Raw genomic sequence first — 16,474 nt, 5'->3', positions numbered from 1 at the left:
TTGCTTTCATAACTTATTTAAAAGTAAACTTTTTCATCTCCTCAACCCCTTATACCCCTGAGTCTTTAACTTAGAACATCAAACAAACTACTCAGTTCTGTAAAGGCTTGTCTTATCGCCCTGCTGATGCATGTAGCTGCTTTAAAATCGTTCCGCTGGCTCTTCAGTACCTGCCTTCTAACTTGCGGCCGGCCGGCCGGCAGGCAGGCGGGCGGGCTGGCTGCCGACTCGATTGCTCACGACTAGTGTCATATGACACGTTAAAGATGGCTGAAGGGGAGAGTTGCACCCCATCTGCCGCGGAAGTAAAAGACGACTTTGAGATTATTGACAAAAAACAGATTCCTAATACGACTGAGTTGAAAAACGAGGAAAAAGAGAAAACGGAGGAAGCGAGGTGGTCTGCTCCTATCTTGTCGCTGGCCAAGAAAGCGTCGGAAAACTTAGCGCTGAGCTATGGCAACGCTCTGAAGTCTGCATCTTTGGTAGGACTCATATCCAAACCAGTCAGCAATGACAGCACAGCAAAAACAAGTATGGTTATGCTTATTTAGTAAACTTGCTTTTATGGTGCGCAAATAAGTTTGCTCCCATAAGCGCTGTTGATTAGTGTCAGTGATGCATGATTATGACTTTGAATTTATTTTTTAAAATCTGATGCTGCAGGTTTTTATTTAAGCAAAATTATAAAAACACCACAGATGTGGAACTTAACAAAACTTACTGTAATCAAAAGAATCCTAAACTCTTAACTGACTTCAATTTTATGCAGTAAGCTTTGATTCCTTTTCTCCTTGGCCCTTAAAGTTCACCTCAGCAGCAGCCTGTCTGCACTCCTTTAAGTTATCCTTCCTGCTTCAGAGAAGAAACTATACTGTGCTTCTGTAAAGCTTTCATGTCAGAAAGTGAACAAGTGAACTAAGATATAGATTTGTTATAAATTACTTTTTAATTGTGCTAAAAATGCCTTCTATTTAACCAGAGCTTGCTTTATTAAACATCCGTATTAATGCTACAGCAACCATACAGATTAAATTCAGTTCTAAAAAAACTGTTCTCTAAAAGGGCTTTAGTTGAATTCAGTGAAATCTTAGTGATGTTCATAATGTGGAAACAAGACCATTCAAATGTAGCAGTAATTGGGCCTGGAGTCTCATACTCCAGGCTCTCAGGCTAGTGCTTAATGGTTTTGGAGCAGTGGAGCTCAGTTTTGCTAACTGGTGCTGACCTTTCTGGGTTTAGTGATATTAAGTATTCAAGCTGGAGTTCTGTGGGGATGAACTGTGACTGCATGGTGAAATAAGCTATTGCTGATAAACTTATTTTATTTTTTGTGAAAATTTCTCAGTGTTGCGTAGTCAGAGTTTAAGATTAATTCTGTCCTGAAAAAACTAGATTCTTGTCTTTCTCTGCATCTGTAAGCCTCACACCAAACTTCTCACAGATTTGTTTCCTGAATGGCCCGTCTTGAGCAGCTGGAATCTAACCTGACAATGGGCAGAATATCCAATTTTCTTCAGCTGCATTTGGAATAATGCTGTGAATAGATGTAATTCAAAACAACATATAGCATTTGGCAAGGGGTGGGGAATAAAATGTTCTTTTGCCTCAAATGGAGCTCCCACACTTAATGGAACTTTTTACCATAATCTTTCAGCTTCTTATCTCTAAAGTGAGGGAATACTTTGAACAATTTGGGGAGGTAGTGTTGTATTTGGATAATATGTTGATGAATTTTATGGAAAATTCCATAAGAAAAATCTGTTTGTAAGTTAGATAAGAAATGTGAACAGGCATTAAATAATCTAATTCTGCCTATTTGTTATTACCTTTGACCAAGCACTATAAATTCAATTTAAAGCAGGTAGTTTTAAGAAATAACCTGAGGCCTGCAAGACTGCTTGAGGAAAACTAACAACTTGTTCCCTGCTGCCATCTTTATCCAGGGTTTTTATAACCTCTGCTATTTCAGATCTGTTGATCACATGTACACTGTGCTGCACACTATGCAGTCAGTTGAACATACAGAAAGAGAAAGGCACATCATAAAACTAGTGTCTGCCACTGAAGAAACTATGTCCTTCCTGGCAGAGAAAGCCAGGAGCTACAAATCTAAATACAAATCAAGAAAGACTTGCAGTCTTAAAGACCAAGAGATGGAGAACTGTGCTTCAGTGTTTTCTGACTTCAAAGTGTACTGAATAATTACAGTAAACAAGGCATGGGGCTTCCAAAAAATCTTGAATCTCTTGAACGAAGTGAATGAGATAAAAGACTGCATGACTGCATTCTTAAAGATTGCAGCATAATCTCTCTGATCTTATGCACTTAGGTAACCTGATTCCTAATCTTTGAGGCTTGGCTTTGGTAATGTGTCTAATACCTGTCTGTTTTACATGTACCAACTTGTACACAGTTTTACAAAAGATGTACTTTGTAAATTTGCAACAGTCTAAAAAATACTGTTCAAGTAATTATGTAACTTAATACAAACCCTTATTATGACACTTTAAATTTATGTTCATAAAGAACACTTCATTCTTGTTATTTTTTTTCTTTAAGTCTTGTGGATAATATAATGTGTGTATCTTGAGCAAGTATTCCTGATGAAGTAAAAATTCAAATTCAGGAAACCATCAAAATAAGTTGGTGTTGCTACTGAAATGCCCCAATACCCCAAGAAAGTCACTGATTTTGTGTTTCTGCAGTCTGCCTTTTTTTTTTTTGTTCCTGATGCATAACCTGACTATATTGACATCAAAATTCAAATTATTACAGCCCTTTTAATTCTCAGTCTCATCTCAAGACATTACATGCAATTTTGAGGCATCCACTACGTTGACTTTAGTCATTGATGCAATAGGCTACCGACAGGATTTTGTGTGCTTTGTGATGATAAAGATCGATTTGATTAGAACAACTCCCTGTCTTCTGTATTCCGATACGGGAAGAGTTTCACTCCTTTTTAATCCTAAATTAGCGTTAGGTGCACAAGGAAGAAGGTAATAATGAAAATTAGTACCCAGAGAGACCTTTGCATGGTGTTAGGAATAGTGTTAACTATTGTGGACGTGACTGACACAGGGGCTCTACCTGTTAGACTTGGTCTTCTGCAACTGCTATTTCTGCAAGGGAGCACGACCATGTTTGATCCACAGGTGACAGCAGGATTCTCTCTCAGCGGTTGGCAGCCTCTGTCAGAGCCTGTTGTTGACTAGAGAAGCAGCGGTAAGCTGGCAGCGTGATTTCGTCTCGCCTTCCTTCATGTTTAAAGGAGGCGCAGCAGTACGTACCGGAGGGGAGGCGCTGACAAAAGGCGTCCGCAGCCTCATATAACAGAAACTCTTTCTAAAATGGCGCCTGGCACAGCCCACGCTCGATCTCGCGAGAGTTCCGGAAGAGGGGTGGCGTGTGTGCTGTTGCCGTGGAAACGCGGAGGGGGCGGCCCGCCGGCGGCGCGGCCCCACCGCCCAGGTAGGGCCCAGCTGCGCGGCCGCTGAGGCAGCGCTGGGCCCCGGGGAGAGCAGGTGCCGTGTGCCCCCGGGGGCGGCGGGAGCTGGGAGTGGCAGGGCCGGGACAGCGGCCCCCCTCTCCTCGGCGTCAGTTCTCCGTCGGCGTGTTGGGGTGGGAGATTCCCCCAGGGTGTGTCCTATACCCGGCTCTTCTCAAGCCGTTCAACCTCCGCAAGATGGAGACCGAGGCGGGGAGGCGTCGGTCCTGCCAGCGCTGCGAGGGGTCCGCAGGAGTGCGTTTCTAAAACCGGCTTTTCTTTCTCCACCCGTGTCCCCCCTACCCAGGTGTGCGATACCACGTCATGGAGGAGCGTGCCAACCTCATGAACATGATGAAGCTCAGTATCAAAATCCTGATCCAGTCGGCCCTGAGCCTGGGTCGGACCCTGGACTCCGACTTCCCGCCCTTGCAGCAGTTCTTCGTGGTGCTGGAGCACTGCCTCAAGCACGGGCTGAAAGGTGGGCCGCCTGCTCCCCCGCGGCTGGTTCGGCTGCCAGGTTGGGGAGAGGCAGAGAAACGAGTCTGTGTCTGGCTGTGTCTGCAAGTGTGACTTCTGTATGACGTGAATAATAATCACATACACTATACCATGGTAATCAGATGTAACTACGTGGTTACCATCTGAAATACCCTGTATTTCGTGCCTCCTAAGCTGTCAAGGTATTTTTGATGCCCCTTTTTTCTTGACATATTAGGAGCTGGTAAGACAAAGTAAAACATAGACGAAGATTTGTGATTCTGGAGTTGGAAGCCTGTCGCTTCCTCACAAACTTTTCTATATATTCCCTTTAGTGAAGAAGACTTTTATTGGACAGAACAAATCATTTTTTGGTCCGTTGGAGCTAGTGGAAAAACTTTGTCCTGAAGCATCAGATATAGCAACTAGTGTTAAAAATCTGCCAGAGTTGAAGTAAGTTGATTGCTGGGGATGATGCATTTCACTTGCTGCTGGGAAAAAGAATCCTTTGTGTAGTCTTTTACCTTCCTTAATGAGATCTTGTTCCCAAAGAGAAAGATAGCGTGTGTAGGAGGCATTGACTTCTCCAAGAGATAAAGAGGACATCTCAAAACTCTCCGTGCGTCTGAGTCAAACAATGCTGTCAGATTAAAAAACCAACATTTGGAAATTCCTATTATAAGCTTACTACAAATAACTGTAGAGTCTTCACAGCTATTTTCTTTCCTCTTCCTTCCCTCACTTTTATAGCTTTGTTTAATTTTGTGCATGTGCTAGTAGTATTTTGTTTGGGTAATTCAGGATGATGAAAACAGACTAGTTTTAATACTAGGATGCATCAACAGTTGGTTTATGGTGGCAGTTGAAAATATGTGTGTTTTTCCAAGTTAGGAAGATTTTACAATATACTTCCCATTCACTGAAGCAATGGGATTTACTCAAATGCTTCTGTGTTCTGGCGAGAACACTTTGTAAAGGGAGGATTTTGAATTGTGTAAATCTAGTTAATAAACCATTTTGCTTTTACCAAAACATGCAACTTTTCCTTTTAGGACTGCTGTAGGAAGAGGAAGGGCTTGGCTTTATCTAGCACTCATGCAAAAGAAACTGGCAGATTATCTCAAAGTACTCTTGGACCATAAGCATCTATTAAGGTAACAGTACAGACATACATAGATTGTATTCACTGAGTCACTAAAAGCTTGCATTACTGTAGTAGGAGGTAATTAATTGACCAGTTTAAGCTTTTTCTTGCAACCTGCAGAGGAGCAAGTTGTTCGTTGTTTTTGCAGTGAACCTACAGAGGAGCAAGTATTTTCTGTGAGAAACAAGTAGAGTATTTTCTGTGAGAGTGCTGCATGTTCCACCTTGTGCAATAAATTAGCAAGGAGGGAGCTTATAAGGACTACATTACTATTTATATTATTTCAGTGGTGGAAGCACCGTTATCATTATTATGATGTGCAGTGATACCTTATAATATTTCTTCTAGTGAATTTTACGAACCTGATGCGTTGATGATGGAGGAGGAAGGAGCAGTCATTGTGGGTCTGCTAGTTGGACTGAATGTTATTGATGCAAACCTTTGCTTGAAAGGAGAAGACTTGGACTCCCAGGTGAAGATTAAAGCTAAAATAAGATCAGCCTGTATAAGATTCCAGTAGAATTAAGCACATCTATAAATACATTACTGAGATGGGTCCAGAATTCTTTAGTGTGGTATGTAGCCAGGGTGTGCCATTGTTTTCATAAGTGGGCAGTTGAACGTTTTATGATGAATCAAAAATTGGATGAACTAAGCTAATTGCAAGAGATATGTTGTCAAGTTCAATCTGCTAGGGACTTACAAGAGCTTTTGTTTTGAGGGTGAACGGTGGTTTCCGCTCGGCTTTGGGGGGTGTGTGTGTGATGTCACATACCTCTGCTGCTTTAATGAAATGTCCCAGGAGTATAAGCAATGTTCTGAGGTATTTGCGGTCCAAACAAATAAATGCCTTGCATGAATCTGTGCTTAACTTACTGTGTCTTGTAATTTGAGACCATGTCCTCTTTCAGCCAATCTGTTTTACTTTTGAATTAGGTAAACTTTGACAAAATGGGTCAATGGCATTGCAGAAGTCTAACTCTCTAAGCTGTAAATTAAAAATATATGTTGCTATAATTTTATTCTTATTAACTTTTTTGTTCCTTAAAAGGTAATGTTGCAGAAAATAATGTTGAAATTATCCTGCCTGTTCTACAAATTATGAACATGGCTAACTATTAATATATTTATAAGAACTCAAAGAATTGCTTAAATGTCTTATTTGCATAAGATACTGTATTTGTTTTTAGAAAGCATGATTTAAGTTCTTTTTTCTTTTTCTGTTTTTTTCTTTGGGTGGAGGGGTGGGCAGGAATGTCATGTATGGAAGCTTATCATGTTTCCCATGTTGAATCAAAAAAAGTACATCAGTATCTATTTCTTTAAGTAGCAGTTTATCGAAATGCTGTCAAAACTAGTAACTGCTAGAAACTGAGCACACTGAATATGGTTATTTTGATGCTTTTATGACAAACACTAGCTTGTGCGCTTGCTTCAGCTGGGAATAATAGAGGTATTATCTGTCTTTCTAAACTTAAACTTCAGATGTCTACCTTTTTCCAAATATAACGTAATGCTTGCTGCTACACAAAATTGCACTGTGAAGTTGCATTAATGCCTTAAAAATATTTTTCAGGTTGGAGTGATTGATTTTTCATTATACCTTAAGGAAACACAGGACAGTGATGGCAAACAGTATGTACGGTGAATTAGTGATTCTAAATTGTTACGATTTTTGTAGAACAAACCTGTCAGTCTGTGGGAACACATGAGTGCTAGAGATCTTAAGCTCTTTTATTCATCCAAAAAAGAGAATCGAAAATAGATTCTGGTAGCTAAACAGAAGTACTAACTTTCAGAGGTTGAGCCCATGGTAGCTTTAACAACAATATAGTGTGGAGAGTTTGTGTCTTGAGCTGGGACCAAATCAAAAGCACACAAAACTTTAGGTTGTGTTTTTATTGGGTTTTAGGAGACATGATCTTCCAGGTCACCCACTGTTAAATCACTGCTTTGTTTTTAAACACTGCTTCAGAAACGCTGTCTATTAAGTAGCTGTCTTTGTGGGAGAGATCAGTTATGGAGGAAGAAAAGTACTTCTAGGTGAGATGTTATGTGAATTCATGAGGGGACTTCATAGTTTGTGTGCTTCCTGCACTTCAGAACACTTTTACTGTTTACAGCACTTAAACAGCTGCTTCGTCTCCCTAGTGCTTCTGGCCTAGCTCAGGCACAAGTATTTTTATAATAGTAGGAGAAAAGATTTCAACCCAGTTTGCAAGTCTATGCTGAAAACTCTAGTACAAACTGACATTTCAGAATGAAGGAGTTTCTTCTCAATAAGTTCTCTCTTTTACAACTAGAGATGGAGGGATTACAGCTGTCCTTGACCAGAAGCATTATGTGGAAGAACTTAACCGACATCTAAGGTGGGATTTTCATCTATTCTAATGTACAAACGCTTGTGCTGTTTAGCTTTCCCAGTATGACTTCGAATGTCTCTGCTGTCAGTCTTGCAGAGTTTTGTGCAATACTGAAATGCCTTTTCTGATTATTTCCCCAAATCTTAGATTTACTTTGTAATCTTACTCTTCTGATGGCAAATGCAGTGCAGAAAACAAGTCTGTGTAATAATAGTTTACTTTTTTTGAGACTTATTAGTGATCAACAGAAGATTTTGGAGCTACTTTTTCAAGAGAAAACTATTACAAGTGCATCTGGAAAGTAATTCTTTAGAGGAAGTCTCTATTCTTCCCCCATAGGTTGCTCGGAGGGGGGAGCAGGCCTCACTTACCCTCTTGAGCATCAGAGAGGTGTTACGACTGCCAAAGCTACGCCAGAACTAATACAGTGGGCTGCCAACTAATACAGTGGACTGCCAACTGTAGGGAAATTCATGGTCCTCTCAGAGCTTGAGAGGGTCGATTGTCCTTTCTCTGAGTTTTTTGCCAGCTCATCAAAGTATTGCATTGTTAACAAATGCAAGATGATAAAAGCATGGTTGAGGAGGGGAATAAATGTTGAACACTGGCACTTCTTTTTTTGTTTTTTGCATCTCTCTTCCTTCCCACAGTTGCACGGTTGCAGATCTTCAGAACAAAATAGATTGTTTAGAAAAGACCAATTCAAAACTCCAGGAAGAGGTTTGTGTCTGGTCTGTTAAATATTTCTCATAACTGTTTTCCATCAGAGGCAAAACTCCCTAAGAATATACCTTAGACCTAATATTTGAGTTGATACTAATAAAGTATGGTGGATTGGTAGGACTGACATGAGTTGGCACATGGGGAAGCTCTGTTGGAAAGCTTCTACATTATGTTAGTTGTTAAACTGCTTTTGGGCACCTAGTTGTTAGACGGGTTTCCTTAATCAGGTTTTTTATCTTGCAATGGTGTCTCCACCCAAAAGTAGTCATACCACTATAGTGAACGTGACTTGTCCCCCTTCTTTCTGGACGTACACGTGTGTATGTATTTGTCACATGAGTTAAACAGAGCTCGGAAAAAGAGAAAGAAAAGAATGACATTTCAATTGGAAATCTTTCCTAGCTGGAAACTGAAATAGAATCCAGCAGCATGCATGATAGCGATTGTTTTGGGTTTTCTGGTGGTGAGGTTTGTTTGTTTGTTTGTTTGTTTGTTTGTTTCAGGGTATTTTAGAGCATATCTGTATAGTTCAGTATCTCCACTTGAAAATACCGTAGGGCTCCACCAATGAATGTCAACCCTGCCTTGCTGTATGACTTCTAGTTCATACCAGAATGAATACCACAGATCACAGATCTGTTGTGGATTTTAGCCTTTTACACTAGGATGCATTTCTTTGGACAGTTAATACTTAAAAATAATTTATGGAGGTGTGAAGCAGAAGTCAAATGAACAAATGTTGGTGGGCTCATTAATTTAGGCTGTACATTGAGTCGGCTGCAAAAGGGTCAGGCAGCTTCTGAGGGGGACAAAAGGGGAAGTGGGCAATGCACCTGCTACAAAAGCTGGGCTGCTAACTTTAGAATTCCTCCAGGTGTTTCATGCTTGTACGGTGATCAAATACAGATATGTTCTCTTTGTAAACAGCTTGCAGCAGCAACTGACCGAATTGGATCACTTCAGGAAGAGCAGCAGCAGCTGAAACAACAAAATGAATTAATTCGTGAACGGAGTGAAAAAAGCGTAGAGGTGGGACATCTATTTAAAGATGATGAGGATCCTTAAAATAAGTGATCTCTTTTGACCAACTGTAGTTAGTGCTCTCAAAAGCACTTTGAACTGGAATGCTAAGTACGGTTTCGCATGCTACTGTGTAGATCACTGTTTTTGTATATAGTGTGCACAGGCATTAGATTTTCCTGTTCTTTACTACACTCTTAAACGTATACTTGCAGAAGGGAGAAAGCATTGAAAGTGTTAAAAAGTTTTCTTTTATTTTTACTCTATTCTTTGAAATTTCAGCTTATCAATGCTTGCCAGCTTATTAATTGTAAAACAGTAGGATTTTACTTGAAATAGCACATAGAAATCTTGTGCTACGCACAAGAGCTTAAGGTATGCTTTAAATACATAGCTTGTGATCTTATGTGGCTTTTTTGCTGATGTTTCTTGTAGGTAACAAAAGAGGATACAAAAGTAGAATTGGATACTTACAAGCAGTCACGCCAGGGTCTTGATGAGATGTACAGTGATGTTTGGAAGCAATTGAAAGAAGAAAAAAAAGTTAGGCTGGTAAGAAACTTAACCGGAGAAAGTGAAATGAAAGATACAGGATTCTGCATGCTTTAAGGTAGCATTACGAATAGAAGATGTATGTTGCGAACTTTTTGCAGCTATTCAGAATTCATAAAGCAGTTGCAAGCAAGATGCTGGACATTGGTCGTTAACGGTGTCTGTAAAGAACAGGAAATTGGGGCTTTTGGATTGCTGAAAATAAAAGGTCTTTCCCTGTTTAAGAACCTACCAGTGTTATGATAGCAGAGACTAAGATCAAAACACGAAAAGAGGCAACTGCCTTTATGTAGGAAAATATGGTACATGCACGACAGTCACTTGCAAAGTGAACTGCTGATTAGTGACTGGTGACAGGCAGCACAGGCTTGCTGAAGCCTATGCCTCTTAAGTCAGCCCAACTCCAGCTGCCAGGAGAAATGCATCACTTGGCAGGCTGCTGAGTTACACAGTGAGCTGTACACGCCAGCAGATCTGCACCCTTGCCCTGATCTGGAGAGCTGAAATAATATTTTGGTCTTACTAACTTCATGTATTAAGACCTAGGTTTAGATTGGATATTAGGAAAAATTTCTTCACCGGGAGGGTGGTCAAGCATTGGAACAGGCTGCCCAGGGAGGTGGTGGAGTCACCATCTCTGGAAGTGTTCAGAAAACGTGTGGATGTGGTGCTTCAGGACATGGTTTAGGGGACATGGTGGCATTGGGTTAATGGTGGGACTTGATGATCGTGAAGGTCCTTTCCAACCTTAGTGATTCTGTGATTCTGTAAAATTGTAGTTTGGTATTATCTCAGAGTAATACATAGTTTGTGTATGGGGTTATATGGGTTTTGTAAATGCTTATCCCCGACATATGACTATGTAGCAGTAACTAGGAAATTTCTTTGTAAGGAACTAGAGAAAGAGTTGGAGCTACAAATTGGAATGAAAACAGAAATGGAAATTGCCATGAAACTTCTGGAAAAAGATACTCATGAAAAACAAGACACTTTAGTTGCACTTCGCCAACAGTTAGAAGAAGTGAAGGCTATTAACTTGCAGATGTTTCACAAATCTCAGGTATGTACATAGTGGAGAGCAGAAAAAGCAGCTGTAGTGGTGGTCTTTTACATGTTAATTGTGCGCTGGGGATGCATATGGACTTATATGCACCTGAAGTAATACTTAGATGCAAGAATTTTCTTGAGAATATCTATTTTAAAACTGTAGAAGGAATTGTTTAATTTTTTTATTATGCTTCATTATTGGTATGATATTGGGTATGTTTGGAAAGAAAGGGGGTTTCCTGGAGTATGCTGCGTAGTGTGCCATAGGACCATCCAACAAATGCAGAGATAACTGGAGAGCTCTCACAGGGGAGAAGGTGTTTGCAAGGGTCCTTTGTTGTAACCACTGAATGATTAGTCTTCAAAAAAAGACTTACTGCAGCCAAGAACTGTCATGCTTCTCCTTCCCATCTGTGTTGTCTTGCCTTTCATCTGCACCACATTTAACACTGTTTACTATAGAAACCAACAATAAGCCTCTCTAAACCAATAGAAAACTATCAGTTATTTTGGTCTGTCTCCCGTAGTCTGTACGCTGAGTGCTATAGCCAGTGGAAAGGCAACACTGGATTTGGGGAGGGAGGAACTCTGTGGTCAGGCTGGCCTCTGGAGCTACCAACAAGTTGTTGGATTGGTTTAGGTATTTTCTTATACCCCCTTTAGCATAAGACCTGCTCTCCAGATAAAAGATGGTTAGAGAAGTAAAATGAAAAACATTTTGCTTTCTGGGCCTGTCTCCCTTCCTTAGTTTCTTCCTTACCCTGCCAGTTTTTAGAGTTTACTTTCTTCATCCTTTGCATTATATATATTGCAGGGGTTTGGGGATGTTTTGGGTTTTTTTATTATTGTTTGGGTGAGTTGTAGTGTTTTGTCTTGGGTTTTTTTCAGTTGGACAAAAAATATACTGTTAGGCATTTCTACAAGGAAGTGATGGAGTAGTAGTGTTCACACAAAATATGCAGAGCTTGTCTCCATTAATGACATAGGAGTTTAACTAGACTGCCCCTCCTGTATCTGGTGCCAGAAATCCAGAGGGGATTCTCTCAATTTTTATGGACTATTTCTTGATGCCTGTTCAGGCTTTATCCAGGCCTTTGCCTCCTTCACAGATGCACAGAAACTTGCAAGGCAGTGGCCAATGAAAGCCCAGGGTTGAGGTATGCCTTTGCTTTCAAAAGCAGTATTTATTTTGGGTTTGGTTTTGGGGTTTTTTAGCTTCCTGATTCCATGCCCACTGAGTGCAGTTGTTACATTCAAATCATAATAGTAACATAACTGATATTCTTATCCTGTCAATTTAATCCGATAATTTCTCTCTTCAAGCTTGTTTCCAAAGAGAAGATTTTTGGCATGTAGCTATCTCATAGGTCAAAACTTTTTTTTTTTTTCCCCTTCCCCTCTGCGCTCTTAACAAAACAAGTAGAGGAGTGTCTGGCATTATCCGCATTTTATGTGTACACTGCAGTTAGACCCAGGCATGGCCTGTAACAAGCTAAACATTCTTTATCTAGTAGCAGACTTTCATTAAGCACTAACACTTTGTGCTTTAGAAAACTAAAATGTATTACCTGGAATATCTATTCACTTATTCCTACAGAATGCAGAGTGTTCATTACAACAGAAAACAGAAGCTATATCCTCTTTTGAAGGAAAAACAAATGAGATGATGTCCTCTATGAAACAAATGGAAGAGAGGTAATAATTACAAGCTCAAAAAGTCAACACTGCAGTCAGTAGAAATTTTCCAACTGAAACCTTTATAGGATGACCTTCCATACACCTCCTATAGACATTGGGGCACACGTGCCAGCATGACATTCTTTTTTCTTTCTCCTCCTTATCACCATCCTCTGTGCTTGCCTGTTCTCTTTTCCCAGGCAAACATGCCTATAATTGACCCATTCGAAAACCATAGCTCTTTCCATAGACAGGCTGTTTAAAAAAAAGTTGACTTTAGTAACAGGTATGACTCACTTTTGGGTTTTTTTTTTTCCAGAAACAGTTGCTTTCAAAACTCTTTTTTTCTCCACTAGAATTTTCAGTTCAAGCTTTTATAAAGATCTGTATGGTAAATCTAAAAGAACAAAATGAGAGGGTATAGGTAAGGAGTATGCAAATTGACAACAAATATACATGTTCATTACTTTGTAGACTGCAGCATGCAGAAAAGGCAAGGCAGGCTGCGGAAGAAAGATGCAACAAGGTGAAGCAAGAGCTTGCTTGCAGGCTTGACACTTGTCGGCAACAGATGTCCCATCTGGATAGCAAATGGTATTTCATTTGATCAGGTTTTTTTCCTTCCTTTCTGCCATTTCTGTAAGAAGTGTTTTTCTACTCCTTTTGTGCCATGGGCTAAAGAGGGGTTAGTTTGAATTATATTTGGTTCAGCAAGTATTGACAGAAGTATGCAAGATCTAGGAGAGCACAGTACTTCTGTATAGTGCACAGTTAAGAGGGGGATTTTGAAATGTTTTTTCCAGAACATCCAGTTTAGAGCATAGAGTGTCAGTAGAAATCTGGCCATTCTGACTAGCAATGGAGCTTTGAGTTGCTTTTTTTTTTTTTTACTAGCTCAGCAGGTAGGTATGGTCATGCTTGTAGGCTGAGCATGTAAGTGACTATCATCCAAATGGATTGAGGCTTTTGGAGGAGTTTGAGTGGTGGGCTGCATCCTGGTGTTCTTAGGGAATGTTAATCCTCTAAAGATTTCTAACGCCTGTAGAAAATGCTTCTTTCACTGTTCAGACTTGAGGTAGAGTGTCACTTTTAAACATGGGTGTTTAAAAACAGGTAGTCTAAGATGTACTTGTGGGGATTGGCTTTGGGGGTTTTTTGTTTGGGTTTTTTTGTCTTCTTTTTTTCTTCTAGCCATTCATTGCTGCTTGTTTTCTGTGACCTGAAGATGCTACTATGGTTGTTGATGTCTGCTGCCATAACATCCCTGTTCTCTCCTTTCCCAGAACACAACTCTAGTTTTTGCCTTCTTTTGGACAAGGCTGCTTCTTCTCATACTGTTGCTATCCTTAAGTGCTATAGGATATTTTTCTACTATAGGGTTTCTTAGAATTAATTATTTTTCAATAGCTCAACTCTGGAAAAGGAGTTAAAATCTGAAAAGGAACAGAGACAAACTTTGCAAAGAGAACTACACCAAGAGAAGGATGCTACCACTCTGCTTAAAACAGAATTGCAACAAATGGAAGGACTGAAAAAGGTACGCACAGTGCAAACGTGCCCAGCGTTCAGGATTAAAGCTGACTTAGAACCAGTGCAATGTTTGCACCTGTAGAGAATTTCTTCTGCGCCACTCTCCTCCGAGCGGTTTCACAAGCTCGGCTGACATAACACCAGTCTGGACATGAAATGCCAATACAGGGCTCGGGCAATGAAAACAGCTTAGCTAGAGATGGCTGAGGAGTTTGCTCTCTGAGCTAGAGGTGGCTGAGGAGGTGCCCTGCCTTAGCTGCGCGAGTGTCTGAGCCACACACCAGTCAGCAGCTGAAGCTGAGGTGGGATAGCTGGGGTCAAAAAGTTCATCAGCTGTCCCATGGCGAGATACCCCTGCTCAGGTAGGAAATGGCAAGTTCAGAGCTTCCGGTGATGGTGTGAGGTCTTTCAACTATATGTAATAAAATGAAAACCTGTTTCCAAGTTTTCAAAACAACTGAATGTGATTTAATTTTTAAGTGTGAACATTCTTATTAATCTAAAGAGAATTTGTTCCTGTGTATCAAGTGGTTCAGATTTTGAAGGCACAATTTTACACCAGTGTCTGTCTCTACGCTCGTGTGTGGGCATAGGACTGCTGCATCCTAGCTATGCTCAAGGGTGTTTAAAGCGTGAAAATCTTCCTCTCTTTCTGATAAGTATGGTTACATGATTTCACTGGTTGTGCTCTACAAGAGCCCATGGGTAGTTCATCCATGTAATTCTAAAATTCAGGCCTTAGAAATAGGTAGCTTTATAAAAGAGCTTATTCTTGTGGACTGCTTGAGTAGGTTGGATAGACTGATTTAGGTTATAAAAAAAACTTTGATTTTGTGTCTGATTTTATAGGAATTGAGAAAACTGCAAGATGAGAAGCAGCAGTTAGAGAAAGTCTGTGAGGAGCAAGAGCAGGCTCTTCAAGAAATGGGACTTCATCTCAGCCAGTAAGTGCCAGGAACTGAACTCCTGTAAGTGACGTAACCTAGTGTATGGAGTATCAAACTAATACAAATAGTTTTAAAACGCATCCAGTTATAAAAATCAATAAACTTGAAAATCAATAAACTTTGAGAATAGAATGTAAAGTCATGCAGAGAGAATTACTTTTTTTTCCCCCCCTCCAGATCAAAGTTGAAGATGGAAGACATTAAAGAAGTAAATAAAGCGCTCAAGGTACTCTACATCTCATGGATATTTTGACTAAGCATACGCATTTCACGTAACACCTTCAAGTTTCACCATGGTTATCCTACTTTAAAAGATGGCTTTTGGAAAAATACCAACAACATTGGTAAACTGCCTTTGAATTTTATTTTATAAATTTATTTGTATCTACAGTGAGGTTTTCATTCCAATTTTCTAGGGTCATACCTGGCTGAAGGATGATGAAGCTACACACTGCAAGCAATGTGAAAAGGAATTCTCTATCTCACGAAGGAAGGTAGTGGTGTTCGGTGGATTTTTTTTTTTTTTTTCCTGTTTTCCATGACAAAACAAAAATGGTGCTGTTGCATAGTTTGCTAGGGAAGACTGACCCTTCTTCAATTCCAGATCTTGTTGGCGTGGTAGCTACATAGAGAAGTAGTTTGTTCTTTCCCATCCTAAAAATAATGTTCTTCTGCTTGGGTGCTTTCCTTGGTAGAGAGCTGCTGTGGGCTTTGTTCTCTGGGGCTGTGGTTCATCTTGGGTCCCAGCTGAGCTGTGTGTGATGAGGGCTGGACGCTGATGGGCTGAGCTGTGCCCTTAGGCCTCAGGGGACTGCTGCCGGGGCCCTGCTCCGCGGTTTGGGACGGCTTGGGGCGTCTGGCAGCCCAGGCACCACATTTCCTCTGCATAGAGCCGGTCTGGCATGTGCTTTCCTGAAAGCCTGGACCTGGCCGTGTGGTATCCACACAGGGCCTGCTAGAGGGCCGCGAAACGGCAGCAGCGCAGCTCCTCCGGCCCCTGGCCGGGCCTGCCTCGCCAGCGCGCCAGGGGCAAGCAGGCCTGGTGGTGGAAGGAAGCTAAGCTGTGCGGGGATGACACCGCTTCCTGTGCAGTCCTCCGGGCAGGAGGAGGTGCTGCCAGGAGGGTTGGGCCCGTTGGGAAGTGCAGGGTGATGTCGGTACACTACAGAGGCTTTTCTGAGGTCTGATTTATCTCTTCCTGATGCTCAAGTTTTAGGTAGTTGTGCTTATTTTAACTCTCTGTTTGTAGCATCACTGCAGAAACTGTGGGGACATCTTCTGCAACACGTGTTCCAGTAACGAACTGGCACTGCCATCGTATCCTAAACCTGTCCGTGTCTGTGATACTTGTCACACTTTACTCCTTCAGCGGTGTTCGTCCAATTCCTCCTAAGGCTTTTGTAACCTTGACAGGACCACTTCAACATTGGAAAAGTAGCCATTATCTTTGGAATTATGAATTCCAGGCATCTCCTCTGCAGGAGGCTGTCTAGTTTGTAGT

The 16,474-nt window shown here is 40.9% G+C and overlaps 1 protein-coding gene across 1 annotated transcript; it reads left to right on the top strand.

Annotated features, from left to right (window-relative positions):
• Positions 1 to 266: 266 nt before the first annotated feature.
• Positions 267 to 16,366, top strand: RUFY1 (RUN and FYVE domain containing 1; the record flags this gene model as incomplete). The annotated part of the gene is made up of 18 exons (XM_082006245.1): positions 267 to 534; positions 3,798 to 3,971; positions 4,306 to 4,423; positions 5,023 to 5,124; positions 5,463 to 5,586; positions 6,691 to 6,749; positions 7,418 to 7,483; positions 8,128 to 8,197; positions 9,128 to 9,229; positions 9,656 to 9,772; positions 10,665 to 10,832; positions 12,417 to 12,514; positions 12,971 to 13,090; positions 13,904 to 14,033; positions 14,876 to 14,970; positions 15,151 to 15,199; positions 15,390 to 15,467; positions 16,223 to 16,366. 18 exons carry the CDS (start codon positions 267 to 269, stop codon positions 16,364 to 16,366), a joined length of 2,082 nt encoding a protein of 693 aa, XP_081862371.1.
• Positions 16,367 to 16,474: the final 108 nt, after the last annotated feature.

This window comes from Phaethon aethereus (genome assembly GCF_964289735.1).
Source record: "Phaethon aethereus genome assembly, chromosome: 14".
NCBI classification, from domain to species: Eukaryota; Metazoa; Chordata; class Aves; order Phaethontiformes; family Phaethontidae; genus Phaethon; species Phaethon aethereus.
The sequence above is the reverse complement of the archived record's forward strand: the minus strand, read 5'-3'. Positions and strand labels throughout refer to the sequence as shown.